This window comes from Pristis pectinata, chromosome 1, assembly GCF_009764475.1.
Source record: "Pristis pectinata isolate sPriPec2 chromosome 1, sPriPec2.1.pri, whole genome shotgun sequence".
NCBI lineage: Eukaryota > Metazoa > Chordata > Chondrichthyes > Rhinopristiformes > Pristidae > Pristis > Pristis pectinata.
Window position 1 is genome coordinate 30,098,742 of NC_067405.1, and position 22,017 is coordinate 30,120,758.

At 36.9% G+C, this 22,017-nt stretch overlaps 1 protein-coding gene across 1 annotated transcript in view; it reads right to left on the reverse strand.

The window, feature by feature from the left end:
- Positions 1–22,017, reverse strand: part of LOC127580667 (solute carrier family 35 member F5-like) — a 65,966-nt gene that overhangs the window by 3,437 nt on the left and 40,512 nt on the right. The window contains 5 exon segments of the mRNA XM_052034390.1: positions 1,021–1,112; positions 5,719–5,873; positions 8,874–8,964; positions 13,350–13,509; positions 18,832–18,936. Of these exon segments, the coding sequence (XP_051890350.1) occupies positions 1,028–1,112; positions 5,719–5,873; positions 8,874–8,964; positions 13,350–13,509; positions 18,832–18,936 (596 nt within the window). The 3' untranslated portion in view covers positions 1,021–1,027.

The following is a 22,017-nucleotide window of genomic DNA, read 5'->3' on the forward strand; positions in this document are numbered from 1 at the left end:
TAATCTGTGAGGTCTTATTCAGTCATTTAGTTTCTTAAATAACATTTATTTTAATTACCTTAAAGCAGCATATCTATCATGTTACCTTTATTTGTTTTATTTGCAGGATGTAGGATATTGCTGCTTTGGCCAGCATTTATTGCCAATCCGTAATTGCTCTTAAGAGGGTGATGGTGAGCCACCTATTTCAACAGTCATTGCCCTTTAGGTGATGGTACTGCCACACTGTTGTTCAGTAGGGAGTTACAGGATTTAGAACTAGTGATAATGAATCAGTGGTAATATTTCCAGGTTAGAATAATGTGCAAATTAAAGGACAACTTCTTGTCTTTGTACTTCTTGGTGGAAGAAATGGTGGATTTGTAAGTTAATTCAGAGCACCTGATGTGAATAACTACAGTGCATTTTGCAGACTGTACACTCTGTAGCTACAATATGGTTGTCGTGAAGGGATTCAATGTTTTGGGGTGATGGATGGGGTACCGGTTAGTCAGGTTGCTTTGCCCTGGATGGTGTTTAGCTTCTTGATTGTTGCTGGAGCTGTACAGGCAAGTGGCGAGTATTCCATTACATTCCCAACATGGCTTTAGGATATCAGGAGATGAGTCATTCACTGCAGAATATCTATTCTCTTACCCATTCTTTATATGGCTGGTCTAGTTCAGTTTCTGGACCTCCTAGATGCTTGTGGTAGGACACTCAGTGATGGTATTGCCAAAAATATGATGGTTTAAATCTGGCTAGATAACATCAGGAAGGATGCAACCCACAATAATTAAGCTCCTCCTACCATCTACTGTACTTGCCTTGCATCTACAGAAATATAAAGGAAAGTAAATTTCAATCATTTACATTCATTAAACCCTGCGGTTTTCAGGTAAAGGTGGATGAGACTAATCTACCCTAAGTAAATGAAGTCTGTACATCCTTCATAGTTATACAATGCAGGTTTTTGCTTTTTATAAATGGATCTGGTTACAAATCTTGCAAATAGTAAATTCAGACAGTACAATTTTGTACCTGTCCCTCATGAACAACAATTAGTTCCTTCTTCTTGAGAAACACCATGCATAGGAATCAAACTCTCACACTGCTCACTGTCTTCTGGAGTTCTGAAAAGAAGTTACAATCATTAGTTAATTCTTGTGACAGAGTCTGAGAAAAATGTAAATTCTGTTTCTTAAAAATACTAAAACAAATTCATTACAACACAAAAATGTTGAAATAAAAATGTTTGGTTTAGTTATGCACATAATGAAAATAAATGCAAGCTTTAATTACAATGACATATCAAGCATTAAATACATCTTTAAACATTTGCAATGGTCTTAATTAAAAATGAATTCTGGAAACAGCAGGTCAGGCAGATGATTTTTGATCTGATACATTAATTCTTGTTTCTCTCTTCACAGGTCGGCCTGGCCTGGTGAATGTTTCCAGCATCTTCAAAATGCTGCTTTTCATCTCTAGTTTTAAGGTCAGTGATGAATATTTGTTTATGAAGATAATTTTAGAAATATTATGAACTTAAATAATTTAAAAAGAATATACATTCTATTAAACTGCTTCACAATACCTAAATGACAAAGGGAAAAAGGTATTAGAATCTTCCAATCAACCTATTACATACTGTACTTGAGTTACTTGGGAAATATTTTGTACAGAACCATTATCTCTGTGCATCATTAACAGATCTTGTTTAGGTGATATAATCATGAAGAAGGCGTGGTCTAAAACTTTGTGGCCTACTCTTCAGTACGCCATTTATATGCTGCCTGTAATCAACAGATCTAAGGCACATAAAGACAACATTTTTCAGCTTCTCTTTTTGATGATTAGGATTATTCTGCAACTGTTGCCAATTCACTCTCTGTTTAGTGTTGGACAATTGCTGATGCAGGCTTCCAATGCAATTGGAGCTTACCAACATTTCTTTATGCCTCAGTCTTGTGAATGTCAATAAACTATTTGATTATGGAAGCCAACAGCCAAACACAATTACCCAACATACACAAACATATGCTGTTTAAATGTCACTGCGCAGCAATTGAAAATAAAAAGCCATTGCTAGCCAGTTAATACTCCCTCCTGTTTCAGGTTAATTGCAGTGGTGACTTCAGATAAATCAGCTGGGGTTGCCAACTCTTGTTGGATTTATTCCTGGAGTTTAATCCATTGATCTCCTGCCTTTCTTCATCAACTCTAGCATAGTTAAATAGTTCTTAATTGTTAGATGAGAAATAAAAGAATAAATAAATACATTCAAAATGAAAAGAAACACATTCTTGTTTGCCTAGAATGCTTGCAACACTGCTCCCGAGATGGACCTTCAAGTGCTCCAGGACATTCCAAGAAGGTTGGTAACATGGAATGAAATCTGGGGCATTAGGTTTTGTGGATTTGTGCTACACCTGAATGATGATTTTAAACACTTGTAGAGGAGCTGCAAGGGTATTGTTTTTCTTATTTAATGCTTTAATCTGAATATAATCATACTGCAAAAGCCACTTCGTATTCCTTCCAAGAGCTTGTTGAAAAAAGATTAATATTTCCAGCAAGGATTTTGTTTTAAATTAGACAGTTTAAATAAAAAAAAAAGTCCAGGTGCATGTACTTAGGGTGGCAGAGTGATGCGGCTCAATCTGAACCTTGGATACTGTCTGTGTGGTGTTTCATGTTCTCCCTGTGACTGCATGGTTTCCTCTGGGTGCTCCAGTTTCCTCCCACATCCAAAGATGTGTGGATTGGTAGGTTAATTGACAATTGTAAGTTATTGCTAGTGTGTCGGTGAGTTGTAGGATCTGGGGGAAGTTGATGAGAAGGTGGGTAGAAGAAAAAAATGGGAATAATGTAAATGGGTGGTTGATGATCAGCTTGGACTTGGCGGGCTGAATGGTCTGTTTCCGTGATGTACCTCTCTATGACTCTATACATAAGGCTGCAAAAGGTACAGCCTTCAAATACTGCAGCAGGTCTTAAAATGAGTCCTGGGGTCTGTTTTGTGTTAAGAAAAGATCTCCATTGAACCTGGGCCACTATCAGAGTGGCTGAGCCTTCCATTGCCCTCCATGTAGTTGTCATCTACCTCATTTAAGTTTCCATAGTTACTGTTCACCTCCCATCTTTGCTGCTGCTTCTATATATCAACTACCCTCATGCCTAGTTCTCTGTCTCTCTTTGTCCCTTGTGATCTTCTCTCAGACTCATTTGCTTTGCAAAATCCACATTAGTGAGAAATCATAGAAACTGTGCCTATGCACAATATTCTGTGCAAAAGTCTGATCTGCAAGACGAATTACCAATTTCTTTTTAGATTAAAGAAGAATAAATAAAATGCAGTGAGCAAGATAAGATTTCTTTATTAGTCACATGTACATTGAAACACACAGTGAAATGCATCTTTGCGTAGAGTGTTCTGGGGGCAGCCTGCAAGTGTCGCCACGCTTCCGGCGCCAACATAGCATGCCCACAACTTCCTAACCTGTATGTCTTTGGAATGTGGGAGGAAACTGGAGCACCCACAGGAAACCCAAGACACGGGGAGAACGTACAAACAGTGGTGGGAATTGAATCCGGGTCACTGGTGCTGTAAAGCATTACACTACCGTGCCTGCCAAGCTAACTCAGTTTATTTTTCTAACCACAAGGACTTGAAGACAACAACTTGGATACACCTGACTGATGTGATTTTTTTTTGTTATTTAAAAGGACAAATGAAATTAAGGTAAAAACACAGCTTTGGACTATTCACTGTCAATGTTTGACCTTGCACTCATTGGAGAGAATTTTCCTATCTACTTACTATAAATGCACTAAATGAGCTTAAGTGATCACAATCCAATGCCAACTGATCATTAAGTTAATTATTGTCCTGGTGCTTGTTTGATAAAAACAGTGTAGAACATAGAACAGAACAGCACAGAACAGGCCCTTTGGCCCACAATGTTGTGCCGACATAACTAATCCCTCCTACCTACAGAATGCCCATATCCCTCTATTTTCCTCTCATTCATGTGCCCATCCAAGCCCCTCTTAAAAGCCCCCAATGAATTTGCCTCCATCACCCTATCAGGCAATGCATTCCAGGCATCTACCACTCTCTCAGTAAAAAACGTACTCCTCACGTCTGTTCTGAACCAACCCCCTCTTATCTTAAATTCATGCCCTCTGGTATTGGATCACTCAATAATGGGAAAAAGATATTGCTTGTCCACCCTATCTATGCCCCTTATAATTTTAAACACTTCCAACAGATCACCCCTCAGCCTCTGCCGCTCCAGAGAAAAGAGCCCAAGTTTGTCCAGCCTGATAGCACGTGCCCTCTAATCCAGGCAGCATCCTAGTAAACCTCCTCTGCACCCTCTCTAAAGCCTTGACATCCTTCCTATAATGAGGTGACCAGAACTGCACGCAATACTCTAAATGCGGCCTAACCAAACTTCTATAGAGATGCATCATAACTTCTTGACTTCAAGACTCAATACCCCGATTAGTAAATGCAAGCGGTCCATAAGCCTTCTTAACCACCCTGTCTACCTGTGTAGCCACTTTCAATAAGTCATGGACTTGCACCCCAAGGTCTCTCTGCTCTCCAATGCTGTTAAGGATCTTGCCCTTAAGAGTGTATTGCCTCTTGACATTAGTCCTACCAAGATGCAACACCACACATTTATTCGGGTTAAACTCCGTCTGCCATTTCTCTGCCCACACCTGCAGCTGGTCTATATTACACTGTATCCATTGCCAGTCTTCTACACTATTTACAACTCCACGAATCTTGGTATCATCTGCAAACTTACTAACCCATCCATCAAAATACTCATCCAGGTCATTTATGTACATCACAAACAGGAGAGGTCCCAGCACAGATCGCAGCGGAACACCACTACTCAAGCCCGAATAAGTCCCTTCAACCACCACCCTTTGTCTTCTACAGGCAAGCCAGGTCTGGATCCACACAGCCAATTCTTCACTGACCCCATGCATCCGAACTTTCTTGATGTTAACGTGGGACCTTGTCAAATGCCTTACTGAAGTCTATATAGATGACATCCACAGCTCTACCTTCATCAATCTCTCTTGTCACCCTGTCAAAAAACTCAACCAGGTTAGTAAGACACGACTTGCCCCACAGAAAGACATGCTGGGTTTCCCTAAGCAAACCACTGGATTCCAGATGCTCGTATATCCTATCTCCAAGAATTTTCTCCAGCAATTTCCCTGCAACTGACATGTAACTGCATTAAAAAAAAATTGCAAGAGTTGACACAAAGAGTTTTCAAAAGTCTATTCAGTTAATTTAGTTGGCCCTCCTATTTGTCAAAGCAATTATGAAATACTCCAAAATCCCCATCCTTTCCATTATATCATATCTCCCTCTACTGAAAATGCAATGCTGTCTGCCTCACTAATTTCCAATGGCACAGTATGCCAAATTCTAAAAGGTATAAGAGTAAAGACATTTCTCCAAGCTCCTTGCTCTCCTCATGGCATGATATGGATTTAAGTGTCCCCAAGATCTGGTTAAAAACATTGTCTTTAATTATGTTTACAAAAAGCTTATTCAATTTTTAATCACCATTAATGGTTAAAAGATGTATGAACAGAAAAGATGTTACAACTGTACAACTCGACACGTCTGGCTCCACATTGCTCTGAGCAAGATCAAATTTTAAAATCGGTACCAGCTGTACACATAATCATCAAAGAAGACAATACCTCTGAATCCGATGCTTCCTGCATATAAATGCAAATATCCGCCTAAGGCCAACCATTACTGGATCCCAGTTATTATAGTGGCATAAAAGCGTTGCAATGAAAAAAGAGAGAAAAACTGGAATGGATCCTGCAAATAATAACCATGAAAATTCCATCTGGAAATTAAAAATAAAAATCAGAATTAATAAAACATTGAATAAATTAAACTTGGATAAAATAATTGCAATTTAAAAAAATGATTTATAAAAAACATTTTGCTCATCCTCCATTAACTCTATTTTTAAGTTGGCAACATCTATGAAAAACAAGTCAAGATTTTCTTTTAAACAGAATATTAGTTGTATTAGGTTTATGGAAAATTCTCCATATAAATGCCTGCAAGTTCAGGATTTTGCTGCGTGTACATTTAAATTTGGAAGTCCCAATCTTGCTGCTATATCTCTGCTATTGGAGTCTGCATGATGTCCAGCAGAGATTTAAATTTGCTGAGATTGTGCTGGAGAATCTATTCATTGGTCCTGAAGTAGGTTAGCCCTGATGCTAGATCTGTAAGACAATTCATTTCAATGGAGACTGAATAAGGTGAATTACTTTTCTTTTAGTTATATGGGTTTGCAGTAACATTTTAACTACTTTAAAGTGCTTAACTAATTTTTGGTGATTTTTATCCTAAGGTAATGTTTTTAATAGTTTTAAAATTTTAGTAACTGTTTTATTTTCTTTTGACTTTTGCTGAACGTCAGAAGCATTGAAAAGACTTTTATAGACAGCAAAGCTGGGGGGAAAGAAGCATTTCCATTTGTTTCAGGTTTACTTAGCAGTTTCCTGGGCAGTTTCTTGACCCCTCAAACAATTGATTATGTTGTGCAAGGATCAGAGATTGGGTCCAGGACACGTTTAGGCAGCAAAGTCAGTTGTGCAGATCCAAACTGTGTAAATGTGATATAATTGGGCATCTGAGTTATTGCACTGAGTCTGAAACCCCTTTGCTGAATTTGTAGGACTGTATTGTAATTAGGGCTTGGATTTAGAAGGATAAGGTAAGCTACTTCTAAGAAAAAAATACTCAGATTAATGATTAATTACATTCAAGTGTTTTTATTTAATTTTGCCTTTTAAAACAATAATCATTTTCATTTTTCTTTTGTTTTTACTTCACTGTTAATAGTTGTAATCCTGAGAATGCAGAAGATCAAGAATGGAAGACCAAAACTTCTCCTTCCTAAAATTAAGGTGGAAGACACTTCTGCACAAACCGAATTATGAAAATCAAAACAATTCCTATTTACTGACAATGGAGGGATCAAGAGACATGGTGATGAGGCGGAATAAGTGTGATCAGCATACAATATGGAAACTAGTACTAGTACGAGAGGGACAGTGTGTAGATGAAAAATGGGAAAAACCAGAAGGTAATAGTACAAATATAAGAGAAGCTATTCTAGTTGAACCTCTAGCTATGGAACAAGGTACTTGTGGTCCCATTCAGTTGGATGACATTTACTAAAATACAGTCTGGCCATCATCCCAATTGCTTCATTATTCATTGATTATTATGTTTTGATTTCCTCAAACTGATACTTCTCCAGTTTAGCAGTGGCATTGGAAAACCAAATTGAACGTGTATCCTGAGCAGTCTACTAGATAGAAGCAAGATTATTATATTTGAAATTTACTTTCTAATTTACATTGTTCAAGAGAAATCTTTGAACTGAAATGTATTCTTTAGCTTCTTCCACAAAGTGACAACAACCATTCCTTTTAAAAATAATGTAACTACTTATCTTTCTTGCAATATCTAACATGCTATTTATAACATCTTAATTAGGACCATTAATAACCATGAGTTGCAGGAGAATGAGGGGACATCTTACAGAGGTATACAAAATTATGAGGGGTATAGATAGGATGAATGCATGCAGGCCTTTCCCCCCCCAAGGTTGGGTGAGACTAGATCTAGCGGACATAGGTTTAGGGTGAAAGGTGAAATATATAAGGGGAATCTGAGGGGGAAACTTCTTCACTCAGAGGGTGCTCCAAGTGTGGAATGAAGTGCCAGCAGAAGTGGTAGATGCGGGTTCAATTGTAACATTTAAGGGAGGTTTGGATAGGTGCATGGATGGGAGGGGTTTGGAGGGATATGGTCCAGGTGCAGGTAGATGGGACGAGGCAGAAGATCAGGTCAGCATGGACTATGTGGGCCGAAGGGCCTGTTTCTGTGCTGTAGTATTCTATGACTATACAACAGATCATACAGTATCATGTTTGTCTAAATTAGAACTGTATTGTTTAGACCTATCTAGCAAATTATCTAGATGGCTAATAATCCAATTCCCACTTTGATCTTGGATCCAAAGAGCTTTTACTGTTGTTATAAATCTCCTGGAAAGAACCTTAACAAGACTACAACTATGAGAAATCTCTCTGAGCTCTGTGTTAAAATAAGGACGTTCTTGCTTCCAATTCATAAATATATATTTTCAGGAAATCTTTACTGCAATGAAAAGAAAAAAATGTTGGAGACAAGGAGATGCTCAGCCAGCATCAAATTTATGATGTTCTTTTGTTTAACTTCAGACTAGAAACACCTGTATTTCATTTTACCCTTCTTTTTATCTGTATACCATACAAGAAAATTGCACTGGTATAATAACTCCCATGGGTTTTGAAAACCCATGGCCAAAAGTTAGGCATAACTCCAATGCACTTGTCTTACTACTTCCAACCTTTCCAGGTACTGATTTTGTAACAGTATGTTTTAGTACTTTCTTCCTTTACCCAACTACTCTTATATTAGGTGTCATGCTTTCTTTTCACAATCATTTCAAAGGAGGTTTTGACAAGAGATAACTAGATGAGCTTTGGAAACTCTTAGATCACCAGTTCTCAAATGTTTCATTAGACACCCTCTATAACACACACCCCCATGGATTTCCTAAATGCAAGGCAAAGTGTGCAGACCTATGCCCCAACCAAGGAAACTACCAAGAAATAAGCATTTTCTTTAGATCAAATATCTGGCAACAAACATAACCTACCAACAATTAAGAAGATTAATAAAGACATAAATGCTGATTTGTTTTCTAGCTACTACATTGTAAATTTTTTGACAGCATTCTGGTATTGATCATGCATTCAAAAACTGAATGAATTACCTTTTTCATATAGATGTCTGCTATCATGGAAAAAGGTATTGTGAGGCTCAGTGCAAGTGTACCAATTAGCGATGATGTAAGAAAACAACCCCTGAAAAATAAGATTCATTTAAAATATATAAAAATATAAATTTGCATAATTAGATTCAAATTATGTTCTTGATTGATCCTAGAAGTCACAGAATGATGCTTTAACTCACAATACTACTAGACCTCCATGTAATAGAATATCTATTCTAAAGTTATGGTGTACAGATATAGATTTATCACATATAGTGAAATGAGATGACCAATCAATTGGTCTATGTTTTTCTGGCATTTCATAAGATATTAATGTTCATTGTTAACAGAAGTTTATACACCTGAACACCAGGATTTAATTTAGTAATTTGAATAAAGTGATTTTCAACAATGTAGCATGTCCTCGGTACTGCACTGAAGTATTCATCAAATTATGTGTAGCGATGTCTACTGAAGAGTCCTATCCATTTAACCAGACCAACAAGATAGTGATCAGCAGCGAACGTCACAAGAGAGATGGCTTTTGAAGGTCATAGGCTTGAATTTTAATTTGCCGTTACATCCGCGGAAGGAGATATTTCTGGGGGGACTGAGGAAACTGGGAAAACTGAGAAGGGCCAGGAAAATCTAGTAGCAGACAGGAAACCTGGAAATAAATGCAGCATGTCTGGTTGTGGCCTTTTATTCCAGCTACTGCCATAACTTAGAACATTAGCCACTTATGATTGAGAAAATAACTAATTTATTTTCTTTGAAGGTTGTGAATCTTTGGATGCTGAGTCATTAATTATATTCTGGGCTGAGATAGGTAGATTTTTGGACCACAGAGGAACCAGGAATTTTGGGGAACCGGTAGGAAAATTGAGTTGAAGCCAATGATCAGATCAGTCATGATCTTATTGAATGGCAGAACTTCCTCAGTCTCTTCTTAAGTAAACACATAATTTCCAGGTTTTCTATTAATTAGGTTAAAAGGGTGAAACACCAACATGCAAGAATTCATTATAACTTTAGTATTTAAGTGAATTTACAAACATGACATATGATGGATTCGAAGAAGTGCTATGCTCCTGTACTCAATGCTGAACACAGATTAGTGACAATAATCACCACAGCAAAGGTGTACGCAGTAGCACATCCATCTATTTCCTGATGGGTGTATTAATCCAAGCCTTCAACCACACTCCAGCATACCAACTTAATTTGCAGATATACCCATTTCTCTTATCTGTGCACTTCCTCATATCCCTATCTGTTAATTCACCAATAACAATTAACTTATCTTTATGCAATGTTATGCCTCTTTTTCAGTCACTTTCAACAACAGTTTACTATCCTTCCATTTACTATTTGTCAATACTTTCATTCATGGGTGTCTTCTTTATCCTCCTTGCAAGGGAAGAGAACAAAGAACATGAGGGAGCAGCAGATAACTGGATGTGGTCCAACCATCACATTTGCAGCGTCACCTCTTCTGCAACTTGTCAAGTAAGCAGGGTCTTGAGGTGCTCAATCATCGGAGACGAGAACCTCAAAGCTACACTGTGACACCAGGCAGTTTCAACCATTAACACTTCAGTGGGACTGCTAAAACAGGTTGGATTTTCACCTAGTGACTCTCACACAAAGTGAACAGAGTAGATTTGGGAAGAGCAGTTGAAAGTTTAATTTGGAAGGTCTTGGACCTTCCAAAGTCAGCTCAGTTGTTTAATGGTTCCGAATCTCTTGGGCTGATAATACATAAGGTAATTGTGAAATAGCGGCAAAGAACATGTTATATATTCCCAAATATCTTGCCACACTGTGTTGCTGGCAGAAAGACTAGAGGAGTCTGCCTCTAATACAGATAGCAGACTTTGAGATAATGTCTTCATCCATGTAAACAGTGGCTATCTGCACAGAATATAACATTTAGCAATCAAATGAGGACAGACAGGCATTCAGCTGGAATAGAATATATGAAACCCTAGCTTTGGCAATTTATCTCCCTTGATCTACAATTGTTCACAAGCTCATTGTTGGCAGCAAACTATTGATGGGACTTGAGAGGGGTAAATGGCAAACTGGACCATGGAACTTGGGCCCAGCTCAAAGTGCTCTCAATTTTCATCTGTTGTTCATTCTTCAGTCAGCAAACCACATGCAGCCTTGTAATGTGATGGCCGTGTCTGCCTCTGTATTGGTCAAGGTTCGTACAAGGTACCCCAAACCCACAAGATATCATCAGGAGCAGTTGAGCAGCCACAGCAGGTACCTGCACAGATATCTCATAGAAATAAGTACACAAGATAGGATTACAATGTTGCAGCAATAACAGAGATCTGGGCTAAGAAGGGGAAGCAATGGATTCTAATTATTCCTAAATACAAGGTATTTAGCAAAAATAGGGAAAGGAGTTGGAGTGACATTATTATTAAGGAGAATATTCCAGAAGACAGCACATTTCTTAGAATAATCAAGGTCTGATTATATCTGTTTAGAATTAAGAAACAAACAGGTGATTTCAGCCCTGAGTTGCTAATGGGAAGGATACTGAGGAGCAAATTTCCAGGTACATTGTAGAGATGTGTAAAAGCCACAGATTGGCTTCTTTGCAGATAAACTTAACATTATAGCATGCTAAGCAGTCTCCTGGCTTTTGTGGGTAGCTGGCCACAAGATTGAATAAATTTCGTTGCTGGAACCCTAGAAGAATCAAGAAACAAAAACCTGAAGGGCAGTGTGCGGCAACAGCTCCACTGTTCCAGCAGACCGCAAATGTCTGTTGCCACTCCAATTTCTTAAGACCTGGCGGTTGTGAAATATCATATGAAGCTTATCCTTTCCTGTACTCTATGGATGATGAGTTTAGCAGCTTGTGATCTGCAACCCTTTGATGAGTCATGCTCTCCTGTGGAGCTGCATGCTTATGAGGAAGAGGCTGTTGTTCATCATGGACCTCAACTGAAAGTAATACAGTATTGGTAACGCCAATGCTAACCTGATTAGACAGGAGCTCTAAATCTGTGGTATCCATAAAAACTTTCAAATTAACTTACCACATTTACACTTTACCGCATGACACACACAACTTCTTACAAAAGCCATCTTGGAAACAGCTGTGAGGTTGAGTCACCTGTGCCAGATTTCCTTGTCGGTGTTTCAGACTTTACCTTGATCTTACTTTTTAAGCTCATATTAAAAGGCTTTAACTGATCCGCTGAAATTGATAAACTACCTCTCCGGACATATCGCTCACATACAGCCTAAAGTACCAGTCAAGAAATAGAAATTCCTAGGCTAGAGCTTCCAGATGCACTATCATTTTCACAATCGTTAAGCCCCAATCCACTTGCAAACCCATGTGGCACTGCTACTTAAAATTCAGACCATAACTTCTGAAAAAAAAACTACTTATAAATGGACAACAAAATTCCTTGAAGTATTAGCATTATCTGAGCTTTACCTGAACAACTCAATTACTTGTTTGTTAACTAGAGGAATGCCATAGAGATTTGGGTAGTTGCAGAAAGACTCAGGCCACAAAAGAGAAGCTAGGGTTCCTGGTGAGATGCTGGGAGGCAAAATGGAAAAAGGAATGACAATGAAGCTGATCAAGTAAAATGTTAAACAGTTCAGTTGATTGCCACAGCCATTGCATTGCAGAACCATTTATGCAGGAGCGAATTTTAGAGCTTCAGCAGCAACAGAAAAACAACCATGCATGAACAAGACTGCACAAGTGAGAATTACTTTAACCTTCTTGCTATGTACATTCACCTGCCAGTAATACAATGATAACATTGCTGTCCTATGTGGAATGCTGAATGGTCAACCATCTGTAATCTGTTGAAATGGTGGACTGCTTGTGGTAGTCACTTACATTTGTTGCCAGCAGAGTCTTATCTTGGAAATCAAATATGATCTCATTTATGTTTCATCAACACTGCTCACCCTTGCCACTGGTGGCAGTTGTGTTACATGAAGGGGATGTAACCTTACATGTATTACCCAGAGGGATACTCTGGTGCATATGAAGACAATTACAACTTGGAGACCAACAAGTGAGATTCCACATGCTAGTGATTGAATTAGAGATCTCTTTCTGAAAGATGATCCTTTATCAATCCAATGAATTACAGGATTGTGGTAGGGACAGCATTAGATACAATGCAACGTAACATTAATTGCCTACTTTTCATACAAAAAAGTTGTGATTCACAAATTTTGAAAGAGTGATTAAAAGCATCAGAAAAATTATGTCCAATATTACCAACTGCATTATAAATGGTAATCATCTTTGGGGGTAAAAAATTACACAACTATTGTATTTTAAACAGGTCTATTTTATTCTTATTTACTGAATAACATGGGATGCTAGGGAACACTTGATAAAGTTTGTAGAGGTTCCTTATCACTTTCCTTTAAATGAGTATGTCTTAACATTTCGAAAGTAAGTTGTAACAAAGATCATACCACAACCAGAGAAATTCGGACAAAACAGTCCCTATAAGGCCATTAATAAGGATGTACATCCATACAGTTTTGGTTGGAAATTCAAAAGCCTCAAATCCTGTATAATGAAGCAGGAAAAACCCAGGCCACAGTAGCAGGAGATTAAATAGTCCAACAAACCCTGTATGGAAAAAGGCAGAATAGAGAAAAAGTGAAATTCAGTACAAATATTTCTAGGTTAGTAATAATTAACAAACAGTAAAATCTGAAGATACTTATTATTCTTTTTATCATCTAAGATTTTATATATTTTGCTTTAAATTCAGTAATACCAGGTTCTCAGCAAATGAGCTGCATCTAAAGGTTCAAGTTCAGAGGTCAGAGCAAGGATAATCCTAATTCCACCTTGATTAAAAGTTTTCAAAAGAATTGGAAAATTAGGGTGATGTTGTATGTAATTAAAATGCCCCCCTTTGTTACACGCTCCATTCAAGCATGGCATAATAATTGATGCTTGAGTTCATTAAATTTAATAGCACAAATCTCTTCTTACAAAACAATAATTTATAATAATACATTACCATAATCATTAAATTGAACTCTCAAAGTAACATTCCAAAAATGACAAATTCCATGCATTAAAGTTTCATTCTTTAAATGCATTCTTAAAATATGATAAAATTGCTTTCTATATGACATAGAATTTTTGTCCTCATTATCCTTTTCTGTTTGCATTTCATGAAATCTGACATGAGGTAATACGATACTTATTGCCACACTGGTGATCAGAGAACATTTTATATTCAGTTTTCGTTAAATGGTACCAACTTCACACAATGAAAAACTTTAAACAAGAATGATAAAGTAAAAAAAGTTATTAAAGTTTGCTGAAAGCTAGTGAAACATGGAAGATTAAGTACATTTCAAATAAAAATCTAAATAAAAAAATCAATATGAATGCAAAAGATAAAGTCTAATATACTCCAAGGCTGTTTACAGGTTGCATCAAAAGAAAAGCATTTTCTTTCAAAATCATATCTAGCTAGTATTGGAAAATGAATGTTGGTACAATCTTGCATAAAAGGATTCAGTGAAGCATGTTATTGCTTTTACTGTCAAAACGTTATAAGTAGCAAAAAAAATCACTAGAAATAATGTTTTAATACAACATTTCAGAGTAAGAGAAAATGTTCTTTTGGGAAGTGAGGTGGTGGGAAAAAGTTATCTGACTGGTTTGATAAGATTCTTTGATTTGCAAGTACCACAAATGAAACAGTCTTGTTCCAACAGAGGAATTTAATTTTGTATGCACAAATACCAGTGAGGTCATTTTGGTCCAATAAGGCAAGTGATTTATTTTTGAAATCAACGTTTCTGTATTTGATAGTATAGACGTGGTATCCCTTTCACCATGTGATGAAGGCCTTGCACACTTCCAGACAGGTTTCTCCCCCCCCCCCCCCCAACTTCTATTGAATAGGAACCAAGCTATTGTTCTATGATTCTAATGCAACTTTAAAATGAATACCCACAAGTAGTTCATTCACACTTCATTTCATTGCATTCAGTTTACAGTGTTGACAAGCAACAGACAACCCAACCAAATTTGTCCATAGATACACCAAAGTTAAAACTTACTTGCTTAATGTTGCTAATAATTCAATTTTATCTATTCTATAAGGCATTTATTCATATTAGATAATATAATTTGGAATTCCAGTTTTAAGAAAATGAGATTTCTGGCCTGATTTATTATTCCTTAAAACAGGGAGTTCTATTATTCTATAATTACTATTGCAATGAGTATTGTACTTTATCAGTTGACAATGCTACTTTAAGTATTCCTAAAATAACAATGAAACCAAAACAGTTTTATTTTCCAGTACAGTCTAATTTACAACAACATGAAAATAAGTATTCAAAACATTTGAGTATCCAGATTACTAATGAAGAGCAACAACACTATTTGGAAAACCTCTTAAGGCATACAAGGATCAATTCCATCAAGAAAACAAGAAAGCATAGAAAACCCCAACAGCACCAACAAAAAAACAAACCTACAACAGGAGAAGATTAAAGTGGTGACTTTCAAATATTCCCCTCCTATTTTTATTCCTAGGCATGACTTTTCTATGTGCCCTGCAGCTCAGGAAACATTACTTTCTGCACAGTGTTTAGCTGTTTTATCTATTACTTTAGTTATTACCAAAGCACATTAAAGGACAGGAATACAAGATTTCCAGACAGCACACAGAAAGAGATTAAAAGGAGGGCAGAGGTGGTTCACAATTTGGTTCAATGGAGCTATGGGAAGAGACAATATGCTAAAATAACCAAATAAGAACACATGGATGGAAGAATAAAAAAGAAAGGCAATTACAATACTGGAGTGTACTAAAGACCTTCAAACAGTCAATGGAAAGGTAGAACAGCAAATTGGCGCTGAAATGCATAATGTGCAAAAACAAAACAGTGATGATCGGGAATTCACATAATGTTAACTGAGATAGAAGCTGTGTAAAGGATATATGAGGAGCACAATTTTTAAAATGCATTCAGGAGAAATGTTTTAGCCATTAATTAGAAATCCCATAAGGTGGGTCTTGGCTAGGTTTTAGGGGATGATGCTGGACAAGTAGATGGAACATAAGTGCCAGAGCATTTCTGGTGGTACTGATCCATAATTTAAATTGGTGGAATTGTGGAAAAGGACAAAGATATATGAAGAGTATAAGTTGCTGAGAAAAGGCCAATTTCACTTAAGTGAATACAGTCGCTTCACAGCAAGTGCAGTGAAAGAAATTGGTTGAAAAGCAAGTATGGTGAAGATGAGATCCTTAGGAATAGGCCAAGATAAATCATCCACTTGGTTGAATATGCTTGAAAATGCTTCATTCGTGTCTTCTGCATTCATGTGCTCACTTCCACATTTACTGAGGTTAGGGATGTTCACAAAGCCTCTGCCAAATCATTGTTTAATTATCATTCATGACTGGATGCTATAGCAGTGTAGAACTTTGATCTGATCCACTGATTGTGGGATCACTCCAAATGTCTAAACCATGCTACTTCCACAGTCTAGCATAAATGTAATTCCATTTTAAGAACACAAAAAAGAGAATAAAGGCAGGGGTAAGCCATTCAGCCCCTTGTACCTGCACCACCACTCAAAAAGATCATGGCTTATCATTTATCACAGTACCATACTTTTTAATGTACTCACTGACTGAGCCACCACAGTTCTTTTGGATAGAGAACCAAAAGATTCACTGCCCTCCAGATGAAGAAATTTGTTCTCATCTCAGCCAAGAATATCTGACTCCTAAATTTAGACATGCCACCAGGGGAGCTATCGTCTCTGTATCTCCTCTATCCCTTAAGAATTTTGTATTTTTCCAAAAAGATTGTATTCTTTTAAACTCTAGAGAATGGGCCTGGTCTGCCTAATCTCCTGTCATATGACAATCTTCCCATCCCAGAAATCAATCTGGTTAACTTCTGTTGCACATCCTCCATGGCAGGTGTATCCTTCCTTCGTAAAGAGACCAGATCTACACATAATATTCAATGTATGGTTTCATTAAGGTCATATATAATTTCAAAAAGATGTCTTTACTCTTGAAGTCAAATCCTCTTGCAATAAAGATCAATGTACTTAGCTCCCTAATTGCTTGCTATTCTTGTATGTTAATGTACAGTGATTTGTGTACAAGGACAGCCAAATCCCTCTGAAATCAACACCTCTCAACATTTAAAAAATACTCTGCTTTTGTATTTTTTCTTCCAATGTGGATGACCTAACATTGTTCCACATTACATTCTACTGTGTCATTGCCCATTCTATCTAGCCAAAACCTCTCTGAGATTTTCTTGCTCAAGTGTGAGACTTCAAAGGATCCAGAATTAATATTAAGGTTTCAAGGGGTACTCCATTCCAAATGTATACTACTGGTCAACCACCTGTGGTGAATAGGTTCTGCCTGCATTTAAAGACATACCCAAAGATGGAAACAGCAAAACCTGGATGTTGCCTTGAAAGGAATGATTCTGTGAGGTACACTGTTGCCTATTTGCCTCAGGGACAGGTGGTCAGATTTTTGCACAAGTTCCCCATGTTGGGAATTTGCAGTATGGATGGGTCTGAATGTGCCATTCTAATGCCATATTTGCTATCTAGGTCATTGCTGGCGGTCTGGTTTCATTTCACAGCATTGGACCCATTTGGAGCAATAGTGCAGCTTGCTAGATCATTTAAGGGAGCAGTTAAGAGAACTACCGCAATGATGTTGGTCTAGTGTCATATAAAAAAAATATACTGGATAAGAATGCTAGATTTTCTTCCCCAAAAAAGGTGAGTGAACCAGATGCTACTCTTCTTAAGACTCCAAGCTAATCAATGTTATCTATTCCTGTCAGTAATTTAAATGCATGAACGATGCAATCTCAAATTTTCTTTTCCTTCAATGAAATACATTTAGTTGGAGTGGCTCTACTAGAATTCTATTTGCTGCTATCCTCTGAACATTTGAAGGTAAGTTTGTTTATATATTATGCAATGATAAATATAAACCAGGAATATTTAAACCTGATCTTTCCAGCTGACATTATTTTAATACCAGTATAAACCCAATTATTTTCCTTAACTCCAATTAGGTGACTCAAAATGTAAAACTTCTGCTCTTATTTCTCTAATGGAATGCCTTCAGAAGAAATCCAAACAATCATTGGCCTGAAATGTTAACTCTTTTGCTTTCTCCACAGATGTTGCCTGACATCCGAGTATTTCCAGCATTGTTTGCCTGACTGACTGAACACTGGTTTCAAAGTTGTATTCCACTGAAATGGGATTTGGCATGGCTAAATGATGGAGCCCAAATCTCACCTACCTAGGGACTTGAACCCTGTGGATAGTTATAAATAAATGAAGTCGAATGTACAGCAGTGATGAATTTCTACACTAACTATCATTACCATGCTCAAGCTCACATATACAAAAATCAATAGGCCAGATAGCTAAGCTGTGGCCCAGGGAGTAAAAGCACTAAATTCTGTTGAAGTAATCATTGACTGTTAAAATAAAAATTAACCCAGTAAACAGTACTTCAGTCACTCACTCCTATGGCAGTACAGTCAATACTTTAAGTACATAATTAAACTATCAAAAATAAACTGATCAAATTGGATGTGAATGTTTCTTAATAAATACAATGTAATCTTAGGGCAGGTTGGATCAACTTAAATTTTGAATCACATACCATATCTGGGATTGTTTAAAATTTTCAAATGCACACTAACTTAAATAATAGATATTTTAATCCACCTAAAGAAAGGAAATGCATTATTTAAACCATATTAGTACATCACAAATTTTAGGTTTGCTATTAGTTTTAATGCAATTAAAATCACGTATATGAGTAAACACAAATTTACTCTAACAATATAAGAAAGAAGCAACCTTAGCTGATTTTATTATTCAAGTAAGCTGTGTGACTGTCAGCCTTACCAAAAAACATTGGAATGTCAAGTTTGTCTTCTCGGTCAACTTTTCTTTTAATCATGACAATATAGACAGCATACAGCACCGCTCCTGTTAATGACCATAATGAGCCTGCAATAAAATAAAATGCAAATATTACAGAAAAAAGGAGACAAAATTTGAGTTTTAAATGGAAACTCTTTTCATTCTAGCCCATGAGTTCTCTTTATACAATTTTGTTATTGAGTGTATTCTCATTCCAGAGATCAGTTCTGTACCAACCCTCAGCGCGATAACATATTGTTCCCCATCCTCTATCCATGTGCCATTTTACATTTGTGCAAATTCCCTTCTCTGGCCATTTGAATTGTAGATCATCGTTGAGGGTGGGGGTCAGTCAAGATTGTACGGGTGCAATGGGGTTTGATGGGAGCAAGATTCAGTCTTTAGATTAGCTTGGGTGGGATTGGTGGGGGGCTGGGATAGGGGAAGGGTTAGGAGGGCTGTTGTGTTTTAGCTTAGCAGACCTACCTGAGATGGGTTCCCAGCACCAGACATGACACCTGGGATTTACTGAGAGGGGTTTTCTTTCAATTACGCTCAAGCAGGCCTCATGTACATTTTGAAGGCCGACTTCTGCAAAAGTGGTCCATGGCAAGTGTGGGGTTGTGCATGTGTGAATGAAAATCAATAAAGTGGTGTGCAAATGTGTGTCGATGACTACCACTTCATCTGCATTAGACACAGTGCATCTAGAAGGAAAATTACAATGTTTGCAATCAAAGAGGGAAGTCTCAAATTTTCTTTACAGAACACTTCATCACTGAATTAAACTGCAAAGCACATATAAATGTTGTGGTTCATGGTATAGCTTCCAAGCCAATGTCTCTGAAAATCATTTAACATTCTAGAAGATCTCAACCAAACTATCCGCCACCTCTGCACTTATTTCTTTAAGAACCCCTGGGATACAGGCTCTCAGGTTCAGCAGGCTTATTAACCTTCAGTCCTATTAGTTGGTTTAGTACCTCTTCACTTGTGATTATGTGCCCAAAATTTCCACTAGTTTCAGAATGCGATTGATGTCTTCTATCTTGAAGACAGAGGCAATGTATTTGTTCAGGGTCTCTTTCAGTTACTTATTTCCCCATTGCTAATTTCCCAATTTCAGCCACTAAGCGATTAATTTTACCTAGTGACTCTCTTCCTTTTTATATTCTTGTACAAATGCTTACCATTTGTTTTCATATTACTCACTCACTTACTCTCATAATCTGTTTTCTCTGCCTTCTGTCTTTAAAATCATTCTTCACTGATTTCTAAAGTGCTCCCAAACTTCAAGCCCATGACTAGCAACTCCCTGCCCCCCCACCCCCCACCCCCCCACCTACATCATACATCATTCCTTTAGTCTTTACTTTTTAGTGGAACACACCTTTGTTGAGAATTTTATTTTCTTAAATGTCTGCACTCTTATCTACTTACGTATTTCCCAGCTAACTTTGCCTTCATACCCTTGCAATTACATTTAAATTTAAATCATGAGTTTCAATGTTTTCACTTTCAAATCGAATTCAAAATCTATCATGTTATTACAATAACTCTTGCCCTGACGGAAATTTACCATGAAATTACTAATTAATCCTACCTCAGTGCACGTAACCAAATGTAATATAGCTTGCTCCTGATTTGGTTCCACAATATGCTGTTCGAAGAAACTGTCCTGAATATGCTCTATGAACTTACGCTTAAGGCTACCTTTACCAATTTATTGATAGGAAAATAAAATTCAGTTACAATTATTGCAGTGCCTATTGTGCAAGCTCCCATTATTTCTTCATTTGTACTCTATCCTACAGTGTAGCTGCTGTTAAGGGATCTACTGACACCAGTGTGTTCTTTATCTTGCTCATTTTCTTCTCCACCCAAACTGATTCTAACTATTGATATTCTGAAGAAATATAACTTCTCTCTATTGTACTAATCTAACCCTTCATTAACATCATTCTCCTTCTGGCCATCCCTCAAAAATGTCTAATACCCTGGAATATTTAGTACCTAACTTTAGTCACATTTCAACCACCCCTCTTTAACAGCTATCAGATCACAGCCATTTATTTCTATTTGTGCTTAGATACTGATCCTGTTGTATAAGTACTTAATGAACTTAAAGTGACATAGTCAAAATGTGGGCATATGAAACCAAGCAAAATTATTCTTTAAATAAGTCAGCACGGGTCAATTATATCTTCTTACATATGGAATAATAAACATCCTAGACTAAATAAAGTTCACCTTCAGAAGGTTAAAAAGAACAGAGGTCTAGCTCTACCTAATTTTAGATTTTATTACTGGGCAGTCAATATACGAAATCTTACGTTTTGGTTACATTACATTAATCAAGAGGCTTGTCCAGTATGGGTTTCTTCAGAAGTTAACTCTGTTAAAAAAATTTCTATTATTTATCTGCTTGGTTCTTCACTTCCAATATCATTAAATAAACTAACAGATAATTTAGTAGTTAAACATGCTTTGAGGATTTGGTTACAATTTAGAAAATATTTTGGTTTATTGAGTTTTTCTTTGTCCAGTCGCATTTTCTCTAATTTTTTTTTAAACCTTCTATGACTGATGTAGCTTTTAAAGAGTGGAACAAATTAGGTATTACTTGTTTTCAAGATCTGTTTGTTGGAGGAAACCTTTCTTCGTTTGAACAATTGTCTACCAAGTATAATTTACCAAAAACTCATTATTTTAGATATTTACAAATTAGAGATTTTCTTCAATCTCAATTACATTCTTTTCCTTTAAGTCCTGATAAAAATGTATTAGATGTAATTTTTAATTTGGAACCCTTTCATGATGGCTCAATATCTAATATTTATGACAGGTTACTAGGAATGAGTAAGGTACCACTAGATAAAATTAAAAATGCTTGGGAACAAGATTTGCAGATGTCAATTTCTGAGGAAACTTGGAATTAAATTTTCAAGTTGGTTAATACTTCGTCATTATGTGCCCGTCATTCTCTCCTTCAATTTAAAGTGGTCCATAGAGCTCACTTGTCTAAAGATAAACTATCCCGTTTTTATTCCGATATATCTCCTTACTGTGACAAATGTAGTAACGGAGTGGCTCCTTTAATTCACATGTTCTGGGCGTGTCAGAGTCTTAAAAAATATTGGACAGAGGTCTTTCATACCTTTTCTGTAC